This window comes from Hordeum vulgare, chromosome 5H (genome assembly GCF_904849725.1).
Source record: "Hordeum vulgare subsp. vulgare chromosome 5H, MorexV3_pseudomolecules_assembly, whole genome shotgun sequence".
NCBI lineage: Eukaryota > Viridiplantae > Streptophyta > Magnoliopsida > Poales > Poaceae > Hordeum > Hordeum vulgare.
In genome coordinates this window covers 438627533-438649390 of record NC_058522.1, presented here as the reverse complement: position 1 = coordinate 438649390, position 21858 = coordinate 438627533, and the positions used below count along the sequence as shown (strand labels likewise).

Below are 21858 nucleotides of genomic sequence, written 5' to 3'. Positions count from 1 at the left end.
ACGTCACATTTGTCTCTGATTCACACACACATACAGCATATATCTTCAGAAAAGAAACTACTGGAACAAATGCAAAACCCGCACATTGGCTCTGATTCTACAAAAGGAGGTCAAACCCACGCGCGCAACCAATCAAATTCGTTAAAAACAGAGAGGAAGGATGATGCGACCGAACTCTGGTGGTACTAGTAGTTGTCTCGCCCAAGCAATTGACTGCCCTGCTCTCTCCTGCCATGGCCGGGGACTCGTTCGCTCGTCCCTACCTTCTATTCATCCTGGCCGGCCTCGCCGCCTCCTTCACCGTGACCTCGCGGGCGCAGCCGACCACGCCGGCGGAGGTCAGGGTGGGGCTCATCATCGACGCCGCCTCGCCCGTCGGCAAGGTCGCCAACACCACCATCCCCATGGCCCTCGACGACTTCTACGCCGCCTTCCCCAACTCCTCCTTCCGGGTTCGGATCCTGCAGCACGACTCCGGCGGGGACGTCGTCGCCGCCGCGTCCGCCGGTACGTATGGCCAACAGACAGACGCTTCTGTTCCTTTCTGCCGCTCGTTTGGCTTGACGTCACGTCCATCGGTGCATGCAGCGTTGCAGCTGATGACGACCCAGGGAGCGCGCGCCATCCTCGGCCCGCAGTCGTCCGTCGAGGCGGCCTTCGTCGCCGACCTCGCCACGCGGGCCGAGGTCCCCGTCGTGTCCTTCTCGGCCACCAGCCCGTCGGTGTCGCCCGCCTCGCCGAGCTTCTTCGTCCGCGCCGCGGTGAGCGACGCGGCGCAGGCCGGCGCTGTCGCCGCGCTCGCCGCGCACTTCGGGTGGCGCCGCGTCGTGCCCATCTACCAGGACGACGACTACGGCGCCGCCTTCGTGCCCTTCCTCGTCGACGCCCTCACCGCCGCGCGCGCCGAGGTCCCCTACCGCTGCGCGCTTCCGGAGGACGCGACCCCCGACGCCATCGCCGCGGAGCTGTACCGCATGGAGTCCGAGCAGACGCGCGTCTTTGTGCTGCACACGCGCGCCGAGGTCGCCAGGAGCGTGTTCGCCGCCGCCGCGGAGGCCGGCATGACGGGCGCCGGCTACGCGTGGATCATCACCGACGGGCTCACGGGGCTCATCGGCTTCGTCGACCCGCCGCAGGGCGTCATCGGGCTCGCGCCCTACGTGCCGACAACGCCGCGGCTGCGCGATGTCAAGAAGCGGTGGGCGCACCGGTACATGAGCGACCACCGGGAAGCTGACCATGCGCAAGCCGTGATGGGCTGCTACGCTCTGTGGGCGTACGACGCCGCGTGGGCCGTCGCGTCCGCGGCAGAGCGACTCAGCCCCAGCGACTTATCATCGCCGCCGGGGCTGGCAGGCGGCAAGGGCGGCCCCACCGACATCTCCGGGCTCGGCAAGTCAAGATCGGGCGACAAGCTCCTCCGAGCCATCAGCGACGCGACATTCGAGGGCCTCGGCGGCGGGTTCGAGCTCATCGGCGGCGAGCTCGCGGTGCCGGCCTTCCGCGTGGTAAGCATCGTGCACGATGGAACGGGGAGGGGCATCGGGTTCTGGACGCCGAAGTACGGGCTGAGCCGACATGTCGATTGCGGTTCCAGCAAAGCGGATGGCGAGCTCTCGCCGTTCATCTGGCCGGGAGAGTCGACCGTCCGGCCAAGAGGGTGGGTGCAGCCGACGAGCGCCGCGAAGCTACGGGTGGCGGTGCCGGGGATGATCCCGCCCGGCTACCGGGCGATCTTGTACCTTGACGTGGACCCGGAGACGAACCGGACGACGGCCGGCGGGTTTGTGATCGAGGCGTTCGAGGCGGCGGTGCGGCTGCTTCCGTACGCTCTGCCGTTCGAGTACGTGAAGGCGGACCGCATGCCCTACGACCAGTTGGCCGAGGCAGTTAACAACGGGGTAAGTCCTTTTTTCTTTTATTTAACTTTGCCTAGTATTTATTCAAAGTCTAAGTTTTTTTTAGAGAAACCATATATTTATTCATAAAAATAGCAACATACAGCATATATCGTTTTTCTCTGAAATAGTCCGAAAAAACAGCATACAAGAAAATTTACATCACCATCGTCAAAGAATCTAGCCGCCGTCAACACTGAAGCGTTCGTCGAAGGAGAGAAACATAGGCCTCCAACTTACCAAGATCCAAGATAGTGTCATAACATCCAAGCTGCGTTATGAACCTCTAAACAAACGTTGTCACAAGTGGCAACGCACATGCTGATGTGGATCGTCGGCCGAAGAAATACTTTACACAACTTGGATCGTGGTATTAAAGGTCTCGACTGATGGAACCGTCGAAAAACTTCAAAACCGGCAACCATCTTCCACCGCCAATCTTGGTGTGGACTATCCCTTGGACAAGACCGGCATTGCAACGCCGGCCAACTCCAAGACACAAACTTCTGGCTCCACGGCGATGTTGGAAACGCAGCCGACGTAACGCGGACGAAGCCAAAGAAACAAGAACCTAAGCAAGATCTACAACAACATCTTGAGGAACTCGCTCAAACACAAATCCATGGCTCCTCGACGTCGCAGAAGAACTCGTCTAGTCGGTGGCCTGAAAAACTTTATTCGCGGTGATGACGTCGGCACCGACCAAGCGCAAACACCCGACATACCTATCCTAAACCTATCTACAGACCAGACGGAAGGAACCGGGCTCCCCCACCCTCCCGCTGCCATCGGAGCGACGAGCGAAGGGAAGGCGAGCCCACGCCCTCGTCGACGAGAAGGCAGGAATTGTCCGCGCGATCGCCTCTCCTGGTAGTTAGAGAAGACGAGTGTGCGGCAACGACTGTACTCAAAGTACGAGTTAACACACTCTAAAGAAGCATGGAGCCTAACTTTTACAAAAAAGACTTAGAACAAACTTTCTTATATTCTATTAGAGCATCTTAACCACCTCATCCGCAGATTGACCAAAATTAACACCACTACATCAGGACATCTCATACTAGATTTTTATATCCATAAAAACATGCAAAATAAAAAATCTACATACTAGGTAGCTACTCCTTGTCGAGGATGTCGACTATCTATGTCCCCTTCGACGGATACATGCACGACAGCTGCAGCTCCGCCCGCTCTCGTGCCTCTGACTGCCCCGCTTCGGCCTCCTTCTCCTCCTACATATACGCCTCGACTTTGATGAAGAGCACGCCGGCCTCCGCCTACTTATGTCGGAGGAGCTTCTGGTTGGCCTTCACTTCGGCCTCATCCTGGATGGACTCCAGGATGGCCTACTGCTCCACCATATCCTCGGCTTGGGCGAGGCGAACTCCGTCTCCGTCATGTTGAACCCCCAAAGCAGGTTGCTCTGCCTCCTCCTTCTCCAGATCCGCCACATCCATCGGCTCCGGCAGTTGCTCTCCCTTCTCCTCCTTCGGCTCCTCCTCCTCCTCCTTCGACTTCGATGAGTTCGGAGGCAGCCCTGCAGCGACGCGGGTGGTGCGCCTAGCCTGGATCTCCGCCTTGATCTGCATCCGACGCTTCAATGTGAGCATCAATTAGATGGTGATCTTATGTCAGACCTTGTCGACGTCGGAGAGCGTGAGAGAGTGGAGGAGAGGAGGCGGACGGGCTCGAGTGGTGGCGCGGAGAGGAAGGAGGTGGATGTGTTAGGGCTGGAGGACGTCGGTGGGCTTAAATAGTCGAATTTGGTCTTGGGCAGCAAGCCGAAACGGCGTCACACGGTGTTCATACCGCGGCGACGGACAAGGCGTACGTTGAACCGTCGGCTTTCCGCACGAGTCCGTGTGGGACTACATCATCAGGCCCGCGTGGTGGACATGTCCGGCTGGGCGTCCCCATATTCGCCCCATATTTAAGCACGATATGAGGGGTGTGCCCGTCAGCCCGGACATTTAAGGCCCGTTTGAGACGTCAGGCTGGGTTAAAATTTCGTGACAATTCAATGATCGGACGGCTTGTGTGAGCGTATAAGGCGGGTTTGGGACGCCCATCTATAGATGTTTTTAGAGACTACATACAAATGTATATAGACATATTTTAAAGGGACCGTAACTTTTATAACCTGGATGTATATACACCCTATATGCAAAACAAAAATAACAATTCAATAAAAAAGTCCAAAAATTCTGAAAATATATTTGAAATAAACTTTTCACTGTACATGTGGAAAAAAATCCACAAAAATAAAAATACAAATTGATGTTTTTTTTTCAAAAAAGACAATTTTTTTATCAAAATAGTGTGAATAGTGATTTATAATAGCAATAGATTTTGTCTTTTTTTGCCCAGTATCTAAAAGTTTATATACTAGTGCAAACCAAAGTCAAGTTTAATCTAAAAATACTTCGGAGCTATTTTGAATTTTTAATTAATTGTTAAAAAAATTCCATAACGAAGATTCAAAGTGTATTTCTCTGTTTTAGAGTATATATTCATTCGTTTTGCTCCGTATGTAATCTGTAATGAAATTTATTTCCTAACAAAAGTGGTTCCGCGGCACGCCACGTGGTTCCGCTGCACGCCACGTGGGACTAATGGTCTTTCATTTTTAAATGACTGTTTTAATCAAAAACAGATCTATTACAAAAGGGATTTTATTTTTTGAACTTATTTGAACTGAAGACTTTTTGTATATATATGTGATCGAAATGCATGAAACCATGAAGTTAGAAAGGGCTAAACCATTCAAAAGTAGCAAATGAAGTTATAAAGGGCTAAAGCATTCAAATTTGGAAACTATAATGGCACAAACAGAAACTAGACATATATAAATTGGTCCAAGCAGTACATGATACTAGTCCAAACAGTACATAATAATAGCTATCATAGATATATAGCTGGCCATAGTTGATACTAGTCCAATCAGAATGTCCACCTTATTCGAGGTGACGCTGGCCATAGTTGACGACTCGAATCTTGCGGTACAACTCGTATGAAACGTATGCATCTTTTGCTGCATACTCAATGTTGATACGATCAAGTGGGGCCTTCTCCCAAAGTTTGTGCTGAGACTTTGGGAAATTGGTCTTCATATCACCATATTCCTCGTCGATCAAGGCAACTGCCATATGAGCCATCGAAGTCCTGACATGTCGAAGCCTGAATACCGTTTGGAGATCAATGAGGCAACCAGTTGGTATCTCAATACCGAAGCTGTACCTCATCTTCAGCTTGTCGTTCGTTATGTCAACGGTAGCAAAAGTGATGCCACTGCGAAGGAAGTCCATGAGTTCTGGACAATGCTTGTCACTACTGCAACAGAAACAAATCAAAATGGAACAAATGTTACATACTGCTGCAATAAGGAAACATGTTTCACTACAACTAAAGAGAAAATTATCTTTAGGATTCAAATAGAACATATGCAATGGAACCTAGAGAGTTCACTATAGCTATCCAATGGAACCTAGAGAGATCACTAGCTATATGCAATTTTCATGACTATGATATATCATATTGCTATCCAATGGAACCTAGAGAGATCACTAGCTATATGCAATTTTCATAACCTTGGATCAAAAAACACCGCATAAAATTGTATCACTACAACTATGTTTTCAATGGAACATATTGAACCAATCAGATTTTTCAGACTGTGGAACACTATTCCAATCAGATTGTGTTCCCTTCAACTAATCAAAATTGTTTCACTACAACTATTTGAAGCGAACTAACTATGATTCCAATGAAACATATTAAACACTAGTTGATTCTAATACGATTTTTCAGGTTATGAAACACTATTCCAATCAGATTGTGTTCCCCTTCAACTAATCAAAATTGTTTCACTACAACTATTTGAAGCGAACTAACTATGATTCCAATGAAACATATTAAACACTAGTTGATTCTAATACGATTTTTCAGGTTATGAAACACTATTCCAATCAGATTGTGTTCCCCTTCAACTAATCAAAATTGTTTCACTACAACTATTTGAAGGGAACCAACTATGATTGAAACAAATAAACTTACAATGTCATTACCTTGGATCAAAGAACTCAAAACTTACCTCGCCCATTGGAAGATCAAGACATGGTGTGCGAAGCATAGTTGGATGACGGCAACACCGCGTTGATCGGCCGTGTACTCCAGATCAAGCCCCAAGAACTTCTCATGATCCATTGCGGCGTCAAGCCATCGTTCCTTCAACTGTTTAAGAAAATACGGCATCTCCCTGCTCTCGTTCGTGTACACGACATCGAGCATGATCGTGCCATGTGCATTTTCCCCTCTGGTGGATTTATCTGCAAGACAGCCCAGTCCGATATCCATTTGCACATTACAATGATGACATCCATATGATCACACATTTTCTTTCTTTGAAATATCACATCATTCTTGCATTTCCAGATTGCCCGGAAAAGAGCAGAGACGCCAACAAGCACCAACTTTTTTATCAAATTTAGGGAACACTTTTATCCATCTATCAAAACATTCACCTAGCAAAGTAGGCCAGAGCGTACGTAGATCAATTGCACATTTCAATATATTCCAAATCAACCTAGCTACTGAGTAGGAGAAGAAGAATACGTGATCAATGGTTTCATCCTGTCCACAAAACACACAGTTCTTTTATCCTTTCCATCCTCTTCTTAGCAGGTTATCTCTAGTAAGAATACTTTTTCTACTGCGTAACCACAAAAAGAAGTTAATCTTGACAGGTACCTTGACTTTCCACAAGAATTTTTCTGGAAAGCCTCTATCACTTTTAATCAAGTGTAGGTATAGAGATCTCACAGTGAATTTTTTGTCAGGAGTGAACATCCACAAGGGTGTATCTCTCCTCCCATACATCCTAACCTCTTCACATCTGCTTTTCAGAGAATTCCACCACAGATCAGTGGCATCTCCAAATATACATTACTTATGTGTTTCTGCATGCTTGGTTATATATACATTACTCATGTGCTTATACATACCAAAGGATTTGAGTTGAGAGCAAAACTTGGATAAATAAACCTTTGCCGCCTCGCCCTTTGCTGCAGAAATTCGACGCGGTGGTGGCGGACATGACCATCACGGCTAAGCGATCAAACCACGTGGACTTCACGATGCCTTTCGTGGCCACGTCAATCACCATGATCGTACAGCTGCGCGACCAACGGGGCAGCAACAAGTGGACGTGGGTCTTCCTCAAACCACTCAGCTCTGGCCTCTGGATCGTCAGCGCCTTCTTCTTCCTCTTCACCGGCTTCGTGGTGTGGGCCATCGAGCGCCGCGACAACGAGAGATTCGGCGGGACGCCGTCTAACCAGGCGGGCATCATGTTCTACTTCGGCTTCTCCACCCTCGTCTTCACCCACAACGAGAGGCTCAAGAGCAACCTGTCGAGGATGGTGGTGGTGGTGTGGGTCTTCGTGGTGCTCATCCTGCAGTCCAGCTACACCGCCAGCCTCACCTCCTTGCTCACGGTGCCGCGGATCGGGCCGGCCATCGCGGACTACCGCACACTGCTGGAGGGCACGGCGGAGAAGGTCGGGGTCCTCAACAACTCCTTCCTCGCCCGGCAGGCCATAGACCAGTTCGGGCTCCCAGAGGCGAGGGTGGCGCGGCTCCAGGACGTGCAGAGCTTCCAGGAGGCGCTGCTGAACGGCAGCATCGGCGCCATCATCACCGAGACGCCGTACCTCAGCATCTTCCTCGAGGCCTACCGGGAGAACTTCACCGCCACCGGCCAGCCCAACATGACCAGCGGCTTCGCGTTCGCGTTCCCCAAGGGGTCGCCGTACGTGACGGACCTGTCGCACGCGATGCTCAACCTCACCGAGAGCGACGAGATGAATAGGATCGAGCGCAAGTGGCTCGGTGACTACAGGTCACAGGGGCAGGGCGGCGGGCCGTTCACCGCGAACCCGCTCAGGTTCAGCAGCTTCGGAAGCCTGTTCGTCATCACCGGCGCCACCTCGCTCGTTTGCCTCACTATCCACCTCGCTTTCTTCCGTAGGAAGGAGGACTACTGGCTGCCCCTCCCGGAGATCATGTCACGCCCATCGTCGATGGTCAGGCTCCGGATGTTGGCCAAGCTCTTTGACAGAAAGGTCTACAGCGAAACTATGCCCGACCGGAACCAGAACGATGTGGGAGCGGTTGCCTTCCCTCATCCCTCCGACGGTGTGAGCATTGTTGGCAGGCTGTCCAGTGCGCCACCCACAAACAATGGGTCGGTTGAGATGGCAACCCAGACAACCAGTGCGATTGAGCCGGTCGGCGGTGGCTAGGCGGCGGAGGAGGCAGCTCGTGCTCGTCTGTCCCTTGTAGTAAACGACAAATGACAACAATTATTTGATGCTATGTAAAGTCTTTGTACGATTTTTTTGTTGCTAACTTGTAAGAAGAAGGAATTAGTAGTGGGGAGTTTTCGTTTAGGTGGATTCGTGTTGTACTACTATCATTGTATACATACCCCCTCGGTTTCAAATTAACTGAAACTGTTTGATGTTGTAAATCTTACAAAATTAGTTCCACAACTTCCTCTATCTGAAAAAAGAGTCAAGAAATTCGGTTATTGACTAGTCCTCATCTCCGCCTTCTCGAAATCATCTATCCGTCTATGTGACCATAAAAATGGGACCTCACCGGGTCGAGCGAGGTCATGGTTGTGATCATCAAAAAATGCCGCGACGAACCAAACTTCACGGGCTTTATCCAGTTTCACCATCAAGTGCGCACCGCAATCGCAACGAGTCTCCCCCCTTAACCTGCGGGTGCGACCATCCATGGTTATGAATTTCCTCTGTCGTCTTCCTGCTCTGAAGCAAACAAACCGCCTCAACCTTATAATTCCTGCGGAACCTTTTCCTCGTTTCACCTTCTCTTTCCTGATGCCGAACCCATGCTCTTTCGCGTGATTGTTGTAGAACATGTATGCATCTCCTTGGGATTTAAATGTCATTTCCATAACCTTACAATGCATATCCAGCATCTTTTCCAGCTTCTCGGTCTCCGCAATGTCAATCTCTACTTCACCGTCATCATCGATACAATCATTTATGTCCTCCTGTAGAAATACATAAAAAACCATGAGAGTTATGCTCCATCATAATCTAGTACACACTAGTGGCTATCATACAAAAATGATTAAACATACCTGATTTACGTTATCGTAGAAAGAGTCATCCTTATTATTTTTCGCATTCTCAACATCCACATCTTCCTGTACAATAAACACACACATGAAATAAAGATTGTATTTCACAAACTTCAAGATCTAAATATATGTCACTTACGTTTTCACTGCATGTATCATCTTCATTATTTTGAAAATCCTCCGAAGGTAAATTATCATATGAAGACCATGATTCATTGGGGCTATTATAATCATCATCACTAATAGAACTGTTATCAGTTGCATCGACGGTATCTATATCATACTCATCCTTCGAATAACCAGTGCCCTCCTCCATTCAAACACACCTCAAACACTATACAACAATAAAGATATAAAAAAATTACAATTAAATTTTTGTATAAGACTCAGTTTTATTTCAACAGCTTAGCCCACAAACCTACGATGACTCTGGCGGCAGGGGATGATCCTCGACAGGGGTGGTGGCGTGGTGATCGGGAACGAGGCGGCGGAGTGGTGGTCGGAAACGGGGCGACGTCGTCGGCGGCGATTGTTAGACGTTCGGCAAAGGTGAACGTGGACGGGTCGGCGGCGTGGTGATCGGGAACGGGGCGGCAGAGTGGTTGTCGGAAACGGGGCGACGTCGTCGGTGGCGATGGGGTAGACGTGCGGCAGCGGTGAACATGGACGAGCCGACGGCGGGGTGATCGGCAATGGAGCGACGATGTGGTGGTCGGGAACGGGGATGTGTCGTCGGCGGCGATGTGGAGGAGGTGCGGCGGGCTGATCGTGACCGGCGTCGGCGGCGGCGAGGTTAATCGCGTGCGACGCTGAATTAGGTCAAGCGACGGGCTGGCCCAACATGCACGACGAGTCAACCGGGTCGGGGGCGTGGCGTGCGGCGTGACGAGGCGACGGTTTTCCACGTCCGCGGTGGCGACCTGGCGAGGCAGGGCGGGGCGGGGCGGGCCAACGTGGCGGTGTACGTATACTGCCTGCGAATACGTTTCAAGGGAAATGACCTTTCTATCCTTCTACGTTTTGTGAAGGGGAGGTGTACCGAAACGGGACTCTTAATTCTATGACACCTCATCGAAATTGCTTAGTTGATATGCATAATATTACCTATAATACTATCATTACGGACAACCTAAGAAAAATGAATTAGTGGTGGGGAGTTTTCGTCTAGGTGGATTCGTGTTGTACTACTATCATTGTATACATACCCCCTTGGTTTCAAATTAACTGAAATTGTTTGATGTTGTAAATCGAGTACAAAATTAGTTGCACAACTTTCTCTATCTGAAAAACGAGTCAAGAAATTCGGTTGTTGACTAGTCCTCCGCGGAAAAGAAAATCAACGTGCCACTCAGAGTGTACCCTACCTATAGAATTCGAGGGTTGGTCCCCTGCCCCTGCACTGAAATTCTCGACAAGTAACCATCAACTGGTCGGCATGTTTGTCCCTTGCTTTCTCCTTCAAAGTTTGTGCGTTGCAAAAAAAGCTGGAAATTTATAAATACACTCCGTGAAAGGAGTTCCCACTTCCCACGAGTTCACCTAAATAAAAAGATAATACACAAAGGTCTTCTGGATCGTGTGCTCGATTGTTGATGTTGTTGCTGCAGAAAAGGCTGACTATTAATTCACGGCCAAAAATATTAGTCCACGGCCAACCATGGCAAGTTGACAATCATCCGGTGTTGGAGGAGAGGTGGTGGAATACTGGTCCGGCCAGCAACTTAATTAGTTTGAATGATGGCATGGATTGGTTACTAGCGTGTTTGTACTGGATGATTGTCGATTGAGAAAATTGCAACTTCAATTCTTTTTATATTTTAAAAAAGGCAAAATTTATATAATAAAAAATACGTACAATTTGCACTTTTTTAAAAAAAATCATGAGTTTTTCATCATCAAAGTAAAAGCTTTTCTAAACTGATTGAGACTTTTCAAAACCTTGACTCGGGCTTAGACGGACGACCCTGGTTGCTTAACCCGAGCACGCCGATCGAATTCCACGATTCATGGCCGGCGGGAATAGTGCCATTGTCTTGTCGCACACAACAGACAACCGATTGACAGCGATGGAGCTTGGAGGGAGGAAGATGCATATGAGTAGCAGGTCAACAGCACGCGGCCGATCAAGGAAACGTATTGCCTCGCACCGTGCCGCGCACGTACGTAACGTACGTAAGTACTATATACTATACGTACGTGCATGTAAAGGCAGCCACGAAGCAACTCTAAAAGGAAAAGTCGTTTCATTCATCAAACGTAGCAGCGAAGCCTTCTTTCTTTGGCCAGGCATCGGTCGATCGATCCATGAAGACAGCGACGACGCTTCTCCACCTCCGGGTCCTCCTCGCTCTAGCGCTTCTCGTCGGCGCTGCTTCCGGTGTCGCGGCGCAGGGGGGCGGCGCGGCTCCTCGCCGGCGGCAGCGGGTGGTGGACGTGGGGGTGATCCTGGACAGGACGACATGGGTGGGGAACATGAGCTGGACGTGCATGGAGCTCGCCGTGGAGGACTTCTACGCCGACGCCGGCCAGGCCGGCCACGGTACCAGGCTGAAGCTCCACCTCCGGGACACCGGCCCCGACGCTGTCCACGCCGCTGCCGCAGGTACGGAAGTGCGTCGCTCAAACCGAGCATTAAAATTAGCCGCTCATGCCTATAGCCGCCATGCATGCATGGCAAATACAGTACTCCAGAGAAAAGGTTTATCCCCTTGCGCCGACGATCCAGTTCTGTTTACAGCGCTGTGTTTTCCCCACCATTTTCCATTGATCTGTTGATGTCTTCTCGTTGGCTCAAGGCAAAAGCACTATACCCAGCTAGGGCCGGGTTTTTTCTAAATCAAAATTTAAAAATGACGTGAGTAGTTTCGTATCCCAAAAGATTGGATGCGGTCAACGATTTGACCTACGCTTCATACACGCAAATGTTTAGCCCCTTTGTCTAGTCTGCTGATTTCAAGTTCTCAACCGAGTCCTTTTTTCTAGGGACTGCCGGGTTCTTTTTGGGCGACTATTTTAGGGACTGCCATGCACTTTATTAACTTCAAACAACTGTTACGTCATAAACAATGCGGAACCAGCGGATTACCCTCCGAGTTAACTATATACTCCCCCGTTTTTAAATATTTGTATTTTTAAAGATTTTATTACGGACTACATACGATGTATATAAACATAACTTAAAGTGTAGATTCACTCATTTTATTTTATATGTAGTCTGTAGTTGAATCTTTAAAAGGAGAAATATATAGAAACAAAGGGAGTACAACTTTTGAATCATAAATCAGCCTTACTAGACTACCCACCGTTGGAGTAATATAGGTAACAACATAGATATCACCTAAGTAAAATAATATGATATAAAAACTAATTAATAATAATAAAAGAAATTAAGTAACATAGCTAGTTATTCATATTATGAGTAACATAACACATATTTTAAGTCTATAAACTAATAAAAATAAAAGAATCAATATTACTATTCACTGTAAAGATAATTACTTAAATTAATAACATATACATGTTACTACTTTATATTTCCTTTCATTATAGATAGTCTTAGCATTCCTGCAACTGGAACTCGAAGAGTGATTAAAACTAGCCGCACCAATCCGTCCTTCCCCCAGAAAAACTTTTGAGCCCTGGTGGTATGGGCTAGCTATGGGCCGAATCTTCTGCGCGAGCCGTAGGTTTTTGGCGCTTAGAGATTTCCCATTACAATTGGCCCACAAAGATATCCGATCCTTCTTTCTCAGGAAAAACAAAAAAACCTATCCGACTCGGCAACTGCAAGTCGGGGCGGCGGCGCTCGCCTCGCCGTTTAATTATCTTCCCATCCGGCCGGCGGTCCGAGCTCCGCTGCTAGTCTCGCCCTGAGCTCCTGCCTCCTGCTCGTCCTCACACATCCCTCCGCGGCGCACAGACAAGGTACCCCTTCTCCCGGCCCACATCTCGTTGAGCCATGTAGCCGTCGAATCCCAGTTCGAAGACCGTTTTGATGTTCCAATTTCTATTCCACCCATGCCGCCAGGGAGGGCAGACATTGGAGTTGGAGTTGGAGCCCATCGGCGAGTTCGGCCGGCGTTTCAACACTTGGAAAATCAAAGCCGTTTAGCCAACCTATAGCTTTCTCCAACTTTTGGTTATTAATATTAGTGCCCCGTTAGTGAGGGTAAATCCGACATTTCGTGTTTTATTTTCCATCGCCAACCAATTTAATCATGTACCGTACGTATTATGAGTGAGAGCCACTGCTGTGAATCACTTCCTAAGAAATGACAGCATTGCAGGTGTTGATCTACTGAAAAATGTGGGCGTGCAGGCGATCGTCGGGCCGCAGACGTCGACCCAGGCTAAATTTCTTGCGCGGCTCGGGAACAAATCATCGGTTCCAATCATTTCATTCTCCGCGGATTGCCCGTCACGATCCGGACTCACTCCGTACTTCATCCGGACTGCATGGAACGACTCCTCTCAAGCAGAAGCCATCGCCTCACTTGTTCAGAAACACAATTGGAGGGAAGTCGTCCCTGTCTTTGAGGATGATGATACCAATACCAAGTTCATTCCTGACCTTGTTGATGCCCTCAAACGAGTTGACGCGCGTGTCTCTTACAGGTGCAAGATCCATCCTTCAGCTACAGAGGATGCTATGAAGGCAGCTATCTCAAACTTAGGACACAGTTGGACAAGCGTATTTGTTGTCCGGATGTCGCATGCGCTAGCCCTCAAGTTTTTCCAGCTTGCTAAGGAAGAAGGGATGATGGGCCAGGGATTTGTCTGGATTACCGCGTATGGCTTGACAGATATCTTTGATGTGGTTGGTTCTCCGGCTCTAGATGTGATGCAAGGAGTTCTTGGGGTGAAACCTCATGTCCAAGATACCGTGAAACTTCAAAACTTTTCACAGAGATGGCACAGCAAGTACCGATTAGAAAATCCAGGCACCTCGTTAAGTGAACCCACAGTGTCTGGTCTCTATGCTTATGATACCATATGGGCGTTAGCATCAGCTGCAGAGAAGGCTGGATATGCGAGATTTTCGGCCGTCTGTAACAAAGAGTGGGTCCACTGACTTTGACAGAATAGATACTTCAAAGGCTGCTGAAAAACTGCGAGGTGCACTACTGAAGGTCAACTTTTCGGGCATGAGCGGAAATTTTCGTATTGAAAACACACAGTTAGTATCATCAATTTATACGATAATCAACATTGTTGGTCAGGAGAGAAGAGAAGTTGGTTTTTGGACTCCAGAATTTGGCATCTCTAGTAGTCTAAATATGAAGTCTAATATTAACATCATATGGCCAGGAGACAATAAAACTGTTCCTAGAGGCTGGCTATTGCCGAGGAATAAAATTCTCACAATAGGTGTACCTGCAAATCCTGGGTTTGGCCAATTTGTAAGATATAAAGATGGCCCCGAAGGCAAAAAAGGGTTCTGCATCGAAGTTTTTGATGAAGTAGTTGCTAATCTACCCTACGAAGTACCATATACCTACCGTGGATTTGATGACGGGCAAGGAAATAGTAATGGAACATATGATGAACTTATCTACAAGCTTTATCGTAAGGTACGTACTCTTCTGTCTTCTCTTCCCTCTGTTTTGCGCTTTGACATGATCTCTCCTAGACAGAGCAGCTAAAGCTTGGAAATAATGATTCAAAAGATCAGAAATAGCTATTCACATTGCGTTTTTCTTGTTGTTTTCTCAAGTATACAAAACTAATAGTTTACTCCCAATCAATTATTCGTCTTTAGTGTGCAAACATGTATGATTACATCTGTGTACTTGTTCGAAAGAGCATACCATACTATGTGTTTAGTCCATGTGCATCAAATATCAGTGTACCGAGCCGCCTCCCCCTCCCCCTCCCTTCCTGACTCTCACGCACGTCTCCCTCCCTCCCTCCCAACCCTAGCCGCCTCCCCCTCCCCCTCCCTTCCTCGCCGCCGCCTGAGGCAGCCGCCGGGCAAGCCCGGGGCGCCAAGGATGGTGGCGGCGGGGCCTAGGCCGCCCTGCCTCTGCATGCGGAGTCCCGGATCTGAAGCGGTGGCTCCATTGGCGAGGCACGTCAGGCTAGCAGCCGTGCGGGAGGTGGATCCGGCGTCTCGGCCGCGCGGGCGGCGAGATCCGGTGGCCGTTGGCGTACGGCGGCGGCTTTTGCGGTGGCCGGTGCGCACGATCTGGCGCCTCCCCTACTCCCTTGTTCGGCGTGCGGGCCAGCCTGGTCGGGCCGCGCTTCCTTGGATTGCCGGTTTTGTACAGGAGGTGTTGCTGGTGGTGGGGATCTAGTTCGGGCGAAATCCCTGGTGCCGCGTCGCCGGCGACGCCTGAGGGCGCCGTTCCCCTCCTTGGAGGCGTCGGTATGGACTGATCCCCTCACTTCCCCTTCCCCTAGGTCTCCCGGGCCGCCGGGCGAAAGCCTTAACTTTGTTGGGCGGCGGCGGCGCTCACTACGCCGTTCCCTTCTTGAAGGCGCCGCTTTGGGAACCTTGGGGCTGGGTGACGCTTGTGGGTGGTGGGCGACGGCGGTGGTGCGGCCCTATCCTAGGATGGATCTCCGTCACTTGCTTGGAGATGGACTCGCGTAGGTGGAGGTCGTCGTTTGGCGTCATGATGGCGTCGATGGCGGAGGCACCTGCCAAGGCTGGTACCTCAATCTGATCTGAAGATGGACCAGTGGAAGATGGCGGCGACGACACATGTGAGTGCGTCGGACCGGTTTGTGCCCCGGGCCCGGTATGTGGCTCGGTCAGGGTCTCCGGCTTTAGATGTTAGGCTTAGGTGAGAGGTCTGGGTATTTGGTCCAGCTTGCACCCCTTCATCATATGGATAGGAGTAGCGGCAGATGTTGCCAAGATGGCAGATTCAGGCATATTGTTGTACTGCTTTGTAAGGTCCTCGAGAATAATCAATAAAATGACCGCATGCATCTCCCAGATGCAGAGGCCGTGGGTCATCCTCCTTTTCTAAAAAAAAATTAAAAAATTAAAAAAAATATCAGTGTACCATGCCAAATTTACTGCTATCACATCGCATTGGGTCAGATTCCTTCTTTTGTACACTTATGTTACATGAGAGTTAAAAGCATTCGCCTCCTGTTCTAGGGAGCATATTGGCATAAATGCGTACATTTGAAACAGATATGCATCATTATGCTTGGTGGTTTTATTTGAATGCTCCAAGCAAAGGGCAGTTTCCTGGGTTTTTATTTAATCAACTACTCCTTCCGATCCATATTTATTGTCGCTGATTTAGTACAAAGTTGTAGTTAATCAGCGACCGTTTAGAATGAATCCGAGGGAGTACTAATTTTTTAGTTACAAGCTCCAATCAGAAAAAGCATATATTTCCTCCTTGTACGGATTATTTTTCTCTCGGACATGACACAAGTGCATGCAGTAAAGAAAACATAGCCAATAGAAGAATCAGCACCCCTCTTAATTTGTAAGACAAATGCTTTTGAATTATGATGATTAATAATTTAGCCTAACTATATAGTTTTATTGCATATACTTGTAGAGCCACATACCATGTGCTCGAAAGTTTCTCACCTCACATTATATCTGTTCCTGACAGGAATTCGATGCAGTGATAGGTGATGTAACAATCTTGGCCAACCGCTCTTTATATGTGGACTTTACTCTTCCCTATACGGAGTCAGGGGTGCGCATGCTGGTTCCGGTCCTGGACCGGAGACAGAAGACTGCATGGACATTCCTAAAGCCTTTGACAGCTGACCTTTGGTTAGGAACCGGGGCATTTGTTGTTTTCACTGGCTTTGTAGTCTGGTGTGTTGAGAATCACGAAGATTTCAATGGTACCCCAGCTAATCAAATTGGATCGGTCTTCTACTTTTCCTTTTCGACGCTCGTATTTGCTCACAGGGAGAAGATTAAGAACAACTTGTCAAGAATTGTTGTAGTTGTTTGGCTTTTTGTGGTGCTGATAGTGCAGCAGAGTTATACTGCAAGTTTAAGCTCAATTCTCACAGTGGAACAACTTCAGCCAACAGTTACCAATTTAGATGAGGTTATCAGAAAAGGGAGCCATGTCGGCTACCTCAATGATTCATTCTTGCCTGGGCTTTTGAAAAGTTTGAAAATTAATGAATCAAAGATGATTCCGCTCAACTCTGTTGAGGAATACAATGACGCCTTGTCAACTGAAAAAGTTGCTGTCATTGTTGATGAGATACCATACCTTAAGTTGTTCCTTTCAAAATATTGCCACAACTACACTATGACTGGACCGATCTACAGGTTCGATGGATTTGGTTATGTGAGTACCAACTTTCCAGCTCTTGTATAGTAGCACATTTCTGGCACTGTTAAATCCTATATGCTGAATCAATTTCCGTCGCTATTTTCTAGTAGGATCGTCCCAGTAGCTCAAATTTGTATATTTATAATTTCACATACCATCAAAATATCTCTCAAACAAACAAAAAATCAGAGTAATCTTTTATTAAGATTATAGTTTCAGCCAATATCTATGAATTATACTTTGAAATTTCTGAACTTGTCCGATGTGCACATGCTAAAGGACGAATACGAGATTAAATTTGTTCGTCAGGAACCTAAAATGCATTATCATGTTTGTGCAGAAAGTGGTGGAAATATTTATTGGTTTTCTGTTGAGAAATAGAATGCTTTCTTAAATAACATGATAAATCTACTTGATCGGGTTTTCAACTGATTTACTTGAATTTTATCTTTGTATTAGACTAAACTGTGTGAAGTTCGTTAAGTATGATACTATGTTCCATATGATTGCCTCACTTTACCAAGCTGCTTGCATGAATGATTAATATAACTGCCTTACCGTTATTCTGGTCCGTTATAAATGTTTGTGTAACTGGATATCAGTGTTATGCCAGGCTTTTATTTCACCGCTGATGCCTTTTCCGATCCTCATTTGTGCAGGCATTTCCTCGGGGCTCTCCACTCACGCCTGATATCACGAGGGGAATACTGAATCTGTCATCGAGTGGCAGAATGGCTGAACTTCAGAAAGAATTGTACGGTGATAAGTCATGCCCCGACAAAGATGACTCCCAAACTTCAAGCAACCTTACATTGCACAGCTTTCAGGGGTTGTTCGGCATCTCCGGCGCATGTTCAATCCTGGCATTGATCCTGCATGCTCTCATAACCAATAAAGGTGTATTCAGCAGATGGCTTGCCATTTGGTCCAAGCTCTCCCACAAGAGTAATACACCCCAAATAGTGATGAGACCAGTGGCAAATGTTGGTAGTACAGGAAGCCCGCCAGAAGGACAAGGATCACGAGTGTGAAGTGCAAAACCACCTTTCTTTGTAGTTGTACGCATGCAGCCTGACGACTACTGATAAGCGTGCAGTGAACTACACGGTGAGCGTATAACTACTGATGGCCGTAATTCTTTATTCGTTTGTCTGTTGATTTGTATTTATGTTTAGGCCTTTTAACGCATAGATTGATGCAAGAACATTTAATCTGGCGTCCAAATCTGTATTATAAGGTGCCACCTGATGCTGTTTTCCAGATCTGTCACATATCACATATGGAATGCAATGTGCACTTAGACATGTATGCAAGCTATGTATATGCAAGAATACTGCTGCTTAGTTGTTGGCTCTTGAACATTTTGTCGATCTTTCTACCATTGGCAGTGCACGCATGCTTGCTGATGGTAACTGATGAGGTACTTCAGTACTTAACTACCCTTTATATGCTGTTCAATGGACAATCAGATTAACCAGAGAAGCACTGGCTTTAAACTGATATCCCATATGTATACTGAATATTGGTTCTACATTTACGATACACTCATATCAATCCAGATCTTCAGAGAAAAAGCTGCTGAACTAGTACACATATTTACGTACCTATAGACTAATAGTATTAGGGCCATATTCAGGTCTGAAATGCATATAATTCTACTGCCCTTGCCCTTGTACATAGCCCTGGAACACCGAGTCCACTCCTGGAGTGGAACAGGAGCTCCAAGAACCAGCGCTGCCGTCGTCCGCCGCCTCGCCGGCAATCAGCTGGCCGCTGCCTTCCTCCTCCAAGCACCCTATCTGCTGGAGCAGCATCTCGATCTCGTCCTCCATGTCGCCGTCGAAAGTCACGGAGCTCGCTGCCGGTGTGGAGCTCGAGCTCCCTACGCCCACCGCTGTCTCGCCCGTGGGGCTCGTGGACAGCGGCATGGTGCCGCCGCTGCCCCAGGTGCGCTGATGATCTTGGATATGAGACCAGAACCCGGAGTAACCAGCGGCAGGAGAGAGTACAGATTGCTGGGCTGGCCAGAGGTTGCCGTACAAGGGGAGCCCCGGGGTGTCTTGGAGGCCGACGTGGCGTCGCTGCACGCTCAGCTGCATCCTCTCCAGCGCCGTCGATGCGCCGCCGCCGGTGGGGCTCGCGAGGAGGAGGCGCGGCTGTGGCTGCAGGTGCGGCAGCGCGTACCTGATGGGGCGGCGGCCGCCACCGAGCAGGCGCCGCTTGAGCTTGGTGTTCCAGTAGTTCTTGACGTCGTTGTCCGTCCTCCCCGGCAGCTGCGCGGCGATGGTCGACCACCTGCTCCCGACGCTGACGTAGAGGCTGCATATCAGCCGGTCCTCCTCGTCGGTGAAGCCGCCGTGCCGGATGTTGGGCCGGAGGTAGTTGAGCCACCGCAGCCGGCAGCTCTTGCCGCACCTGTTGAGCCCTGCACACAGCGTCGACGTGTTAGTATCTAATCTAACCCTTGATCGCTCCGGTGCCGGAGAGGCATGGTCCGCGACTCCGCGGCCTGGCACGTCGTAGCAGCGGCGGCGGCGGCAGGGCATGCAGTACGTACCGATCTTGCGGGGGAGCGCGATCCAGTTGCCGGGGGTGCCGTGGTCGGCGACGTAGGCCCTGAGCACGTCGTCCTCCTCCGCCGCCCACGGGCCCTTCTTCACGCTCGCCTTGTCGCAGCACGGCGCCCTGCCCATCTCGACGCCGAGCTCGAGCTCGAGCTCTCGATCGGTCTCTTAATTTCTCTTCCACTCTGGGCGCCGGCTGCTTCGGTTCAGCTCCAGCTATAGCTAGCTAGCTGGATCGCGTCGCATGCGGCATGCACGACGGTGGTCGATGCAGCAGCTGAGTGGCCGAGTCGACGGCGATGGATGGCTGTGGCTGGTGTCTGGTGAGGTTGTGCCGCGAGGACCGGGCATTTTATAGTGAGGGGCTAGGATCTAGCTAGCCCTCACGACGTGGGAGTGGGAGGAGAAAGTACCGTGCTCTTGACTTGTGTACTTCTGGCCGCTCCCTCTCAGTCTAAGTGCTTCATTTCTTTTCATACACATGTTTTCTTAGGGAATATAGTGGTATTCTAGTATTTTTACGGTCTTGTGCTAACAAAACTGTATAATTAGAAAAAAAAGCTACTCCCTCGTATCCATATTGTTTGTCGCTCAAACGGATGTATCTGCAGCCGTTTGAACGACGAGTAATATGGATCCGAGGGATTAAAAGATCTATGTATGTGTTATATTAAAAAAAATCGGTTTACCTATACATATACTTTCTTTGTACGAAAATATTTATCGTACAAATAAATAAAAATATATGTATCTAAAATTAAAATACATCATTTTTGTGACAAGTATTTTCGAACGGAGGGATATTTTCTTAGAGAAAAAGTCTATACTCTTTCAGCTATCAGCAAAGTTGCTCTCCGAACCCGGCAGAGGCGATCTCTGCCATACCACACCACCACTGCTCTACCGGCCGTTTGGTCGTAGCCCTTCTATTCGTTCCCGACTGATGCGGGGAGGCCCCGATCTACCAATGAAGATGTATTTTTTCTTGTTTTGGGACTTTTAGCTATGTTTCAACAGTTGATAGTTTTGGTTCTTTCAACCATGGTGGCACTGGCACATAGTATAATCTTCTCCGGCGGAGCGTTGTTGGAGGTGGCGGGATCCTCGAGCATCTCCATCTAGATGGAATTGTTCGTGGTAGTGTTGGTGTTTCATTTTTTTCTTCTGCTAGTTGTTCCGGGCGGTGCCGGTGTGAGACATGTGAAATATAATGTAGATTTGACTCTTGGATATGGCGTACTTCTGGAGATGACAACTTTCTTCTTCAAGGTACTAGTCCAATAAGACCGTGGCACTTGGTTATCAGAATATAATTGCTTGGTTTTTTTCTTTGAAAAGAGGGGAACACCCTTGGCACATAATCGCTTGGCTGTTGCACACTCTCCACCTATGTAACACTTGTATGATAATACTTTTATTTTTAAGCAATTTCTACAGAAAAATAGACCTTGGCATATAAAATTTTGGATTTGTAAACTATGATAATACTTCTATAATCTGATGCCATCTCTTGTTGGTACCACTTTAATACTCACTCCTTGTACTTGCATAACAATGAAATTCCTATATCACATAGGAATTATTAACTAGTGGACATCATACTATTATGGTGGTAACAACTTATAAGACTAAACATATGGTGGACGACATACTATAAGATGGTAGCTGGTGCCTGGTGGTGACGTGATAAATTTCGTCAAAACAAAATATAATGTGATCTTGCTTTAAAGCCATGTTGAGGCAAACTAGCTAAATGATGAAGGCAAATGAGGGAAAGTTACGATGGGCTAACCCTAGCCGCCGCCCCAAAGAAGCTAGGGCTCCACCGCCTCCTGCCGACGTCGTCGCTGGTCCGCCCCGTCTCCGGTGGCCTTAGGGCCATGGAGGCGGAGTGGATCTCGACCCTTGCCGGTGGATGGGCTCCGGTTTTTTATCTTTCTTCAAGTTCTATTAGAGTTTGT

At 48.5% G+C, this 21858-nt stretch overlaps 2 protein-coding genes and 1 pseudogene across 2 annotated transcripts; 2 read left to right on the top strand and 1 right to left on the bottom strand.

Annotated features, from left to right (window-relative positions):
* The first annotated feature begins 162 nt into the window (after positions 1-162).
* On the top strand, positions 163-8429 carry LOC123397833 (glutamate receptor 2.8-like). The gene is made up of 3 exons (XM_045092364.1): positions 163-507; positions 589-1901; positions 6965-8429. Exons 1-3 carry the CDS (start codon positions 234-236, stop codon positions 8195-8197), a joined length of 2820 nt encoding a protein of 939 aa, XP_044948299.1. The 5' UTR covers positions 163-233; the 3' UTR covers positions 8198-8429.
* Positions 8430-11370: 2941 nt separating this feature from the next.
* LOC123396837 lies at positions 11371-18676 on the top strand (annotated as a pseudogene).
* A 105-nt stretch (positions 18677-18781) lies between these two features.
* On the bottom strand, positions 18782-20231 carry LOC123397831 (transcription factor MYB36-like). Its single transcript, XM_045092363.1, has 2 exons — positions 19891-20231; positions 18782-19758 (listed from the first exon to the last, which is right to left on the bottom strand). Exons 1-2 carry the CDS (start codon positions 20024-20026, stop codon positions 18989-18991), a joined length of 906 nt encoding a protein of 301 aa, XP_044948298.1. The 5' UTR covers positions 20027-20231; the 3' UTR covers positions 18782-18988.
* Between the last annotated feature and the right edge of the window lie 1627 nt (positions 20232-21858).

Coding starts and splice junctions, on each gene's coding strand:
- LOC123397831 (XM_045092363.1), bottom strand. CDS start 20,026: ATGGGCAGGGCGCCGTGCTGCGACAAGGCGAGCGTGAAGAAGGGCCCG. Junction 19,759..19,890: donor CGCGCTCCCCCGCAAGATCG/GTACGTACTGCA, acceptor CGCTGTGTGCAG/GGCTCAACAGGTGCGGCAAG.
- LOC123397833 (XM_045092364.1), top strand. CDS start 234: ATGGCCGGGGACTCGTTCGCTCGTCCCTACCTTCTATTCATCCTGGCC. Junction 508..588: donor CGTCGCCGCCGCGTCCGCCG/GTACGTATGGCC, acceptor CGGTGCATGCAG/CGTTGCAGCTGATGACGACC. Junction 1,902..6,964: donor CCGAGGCAGTTAACAACGGG/GTAAGTCCTTTT, acceptor CCTTTGCTGCAG/AAATTCGACGCGGTGGTGGC.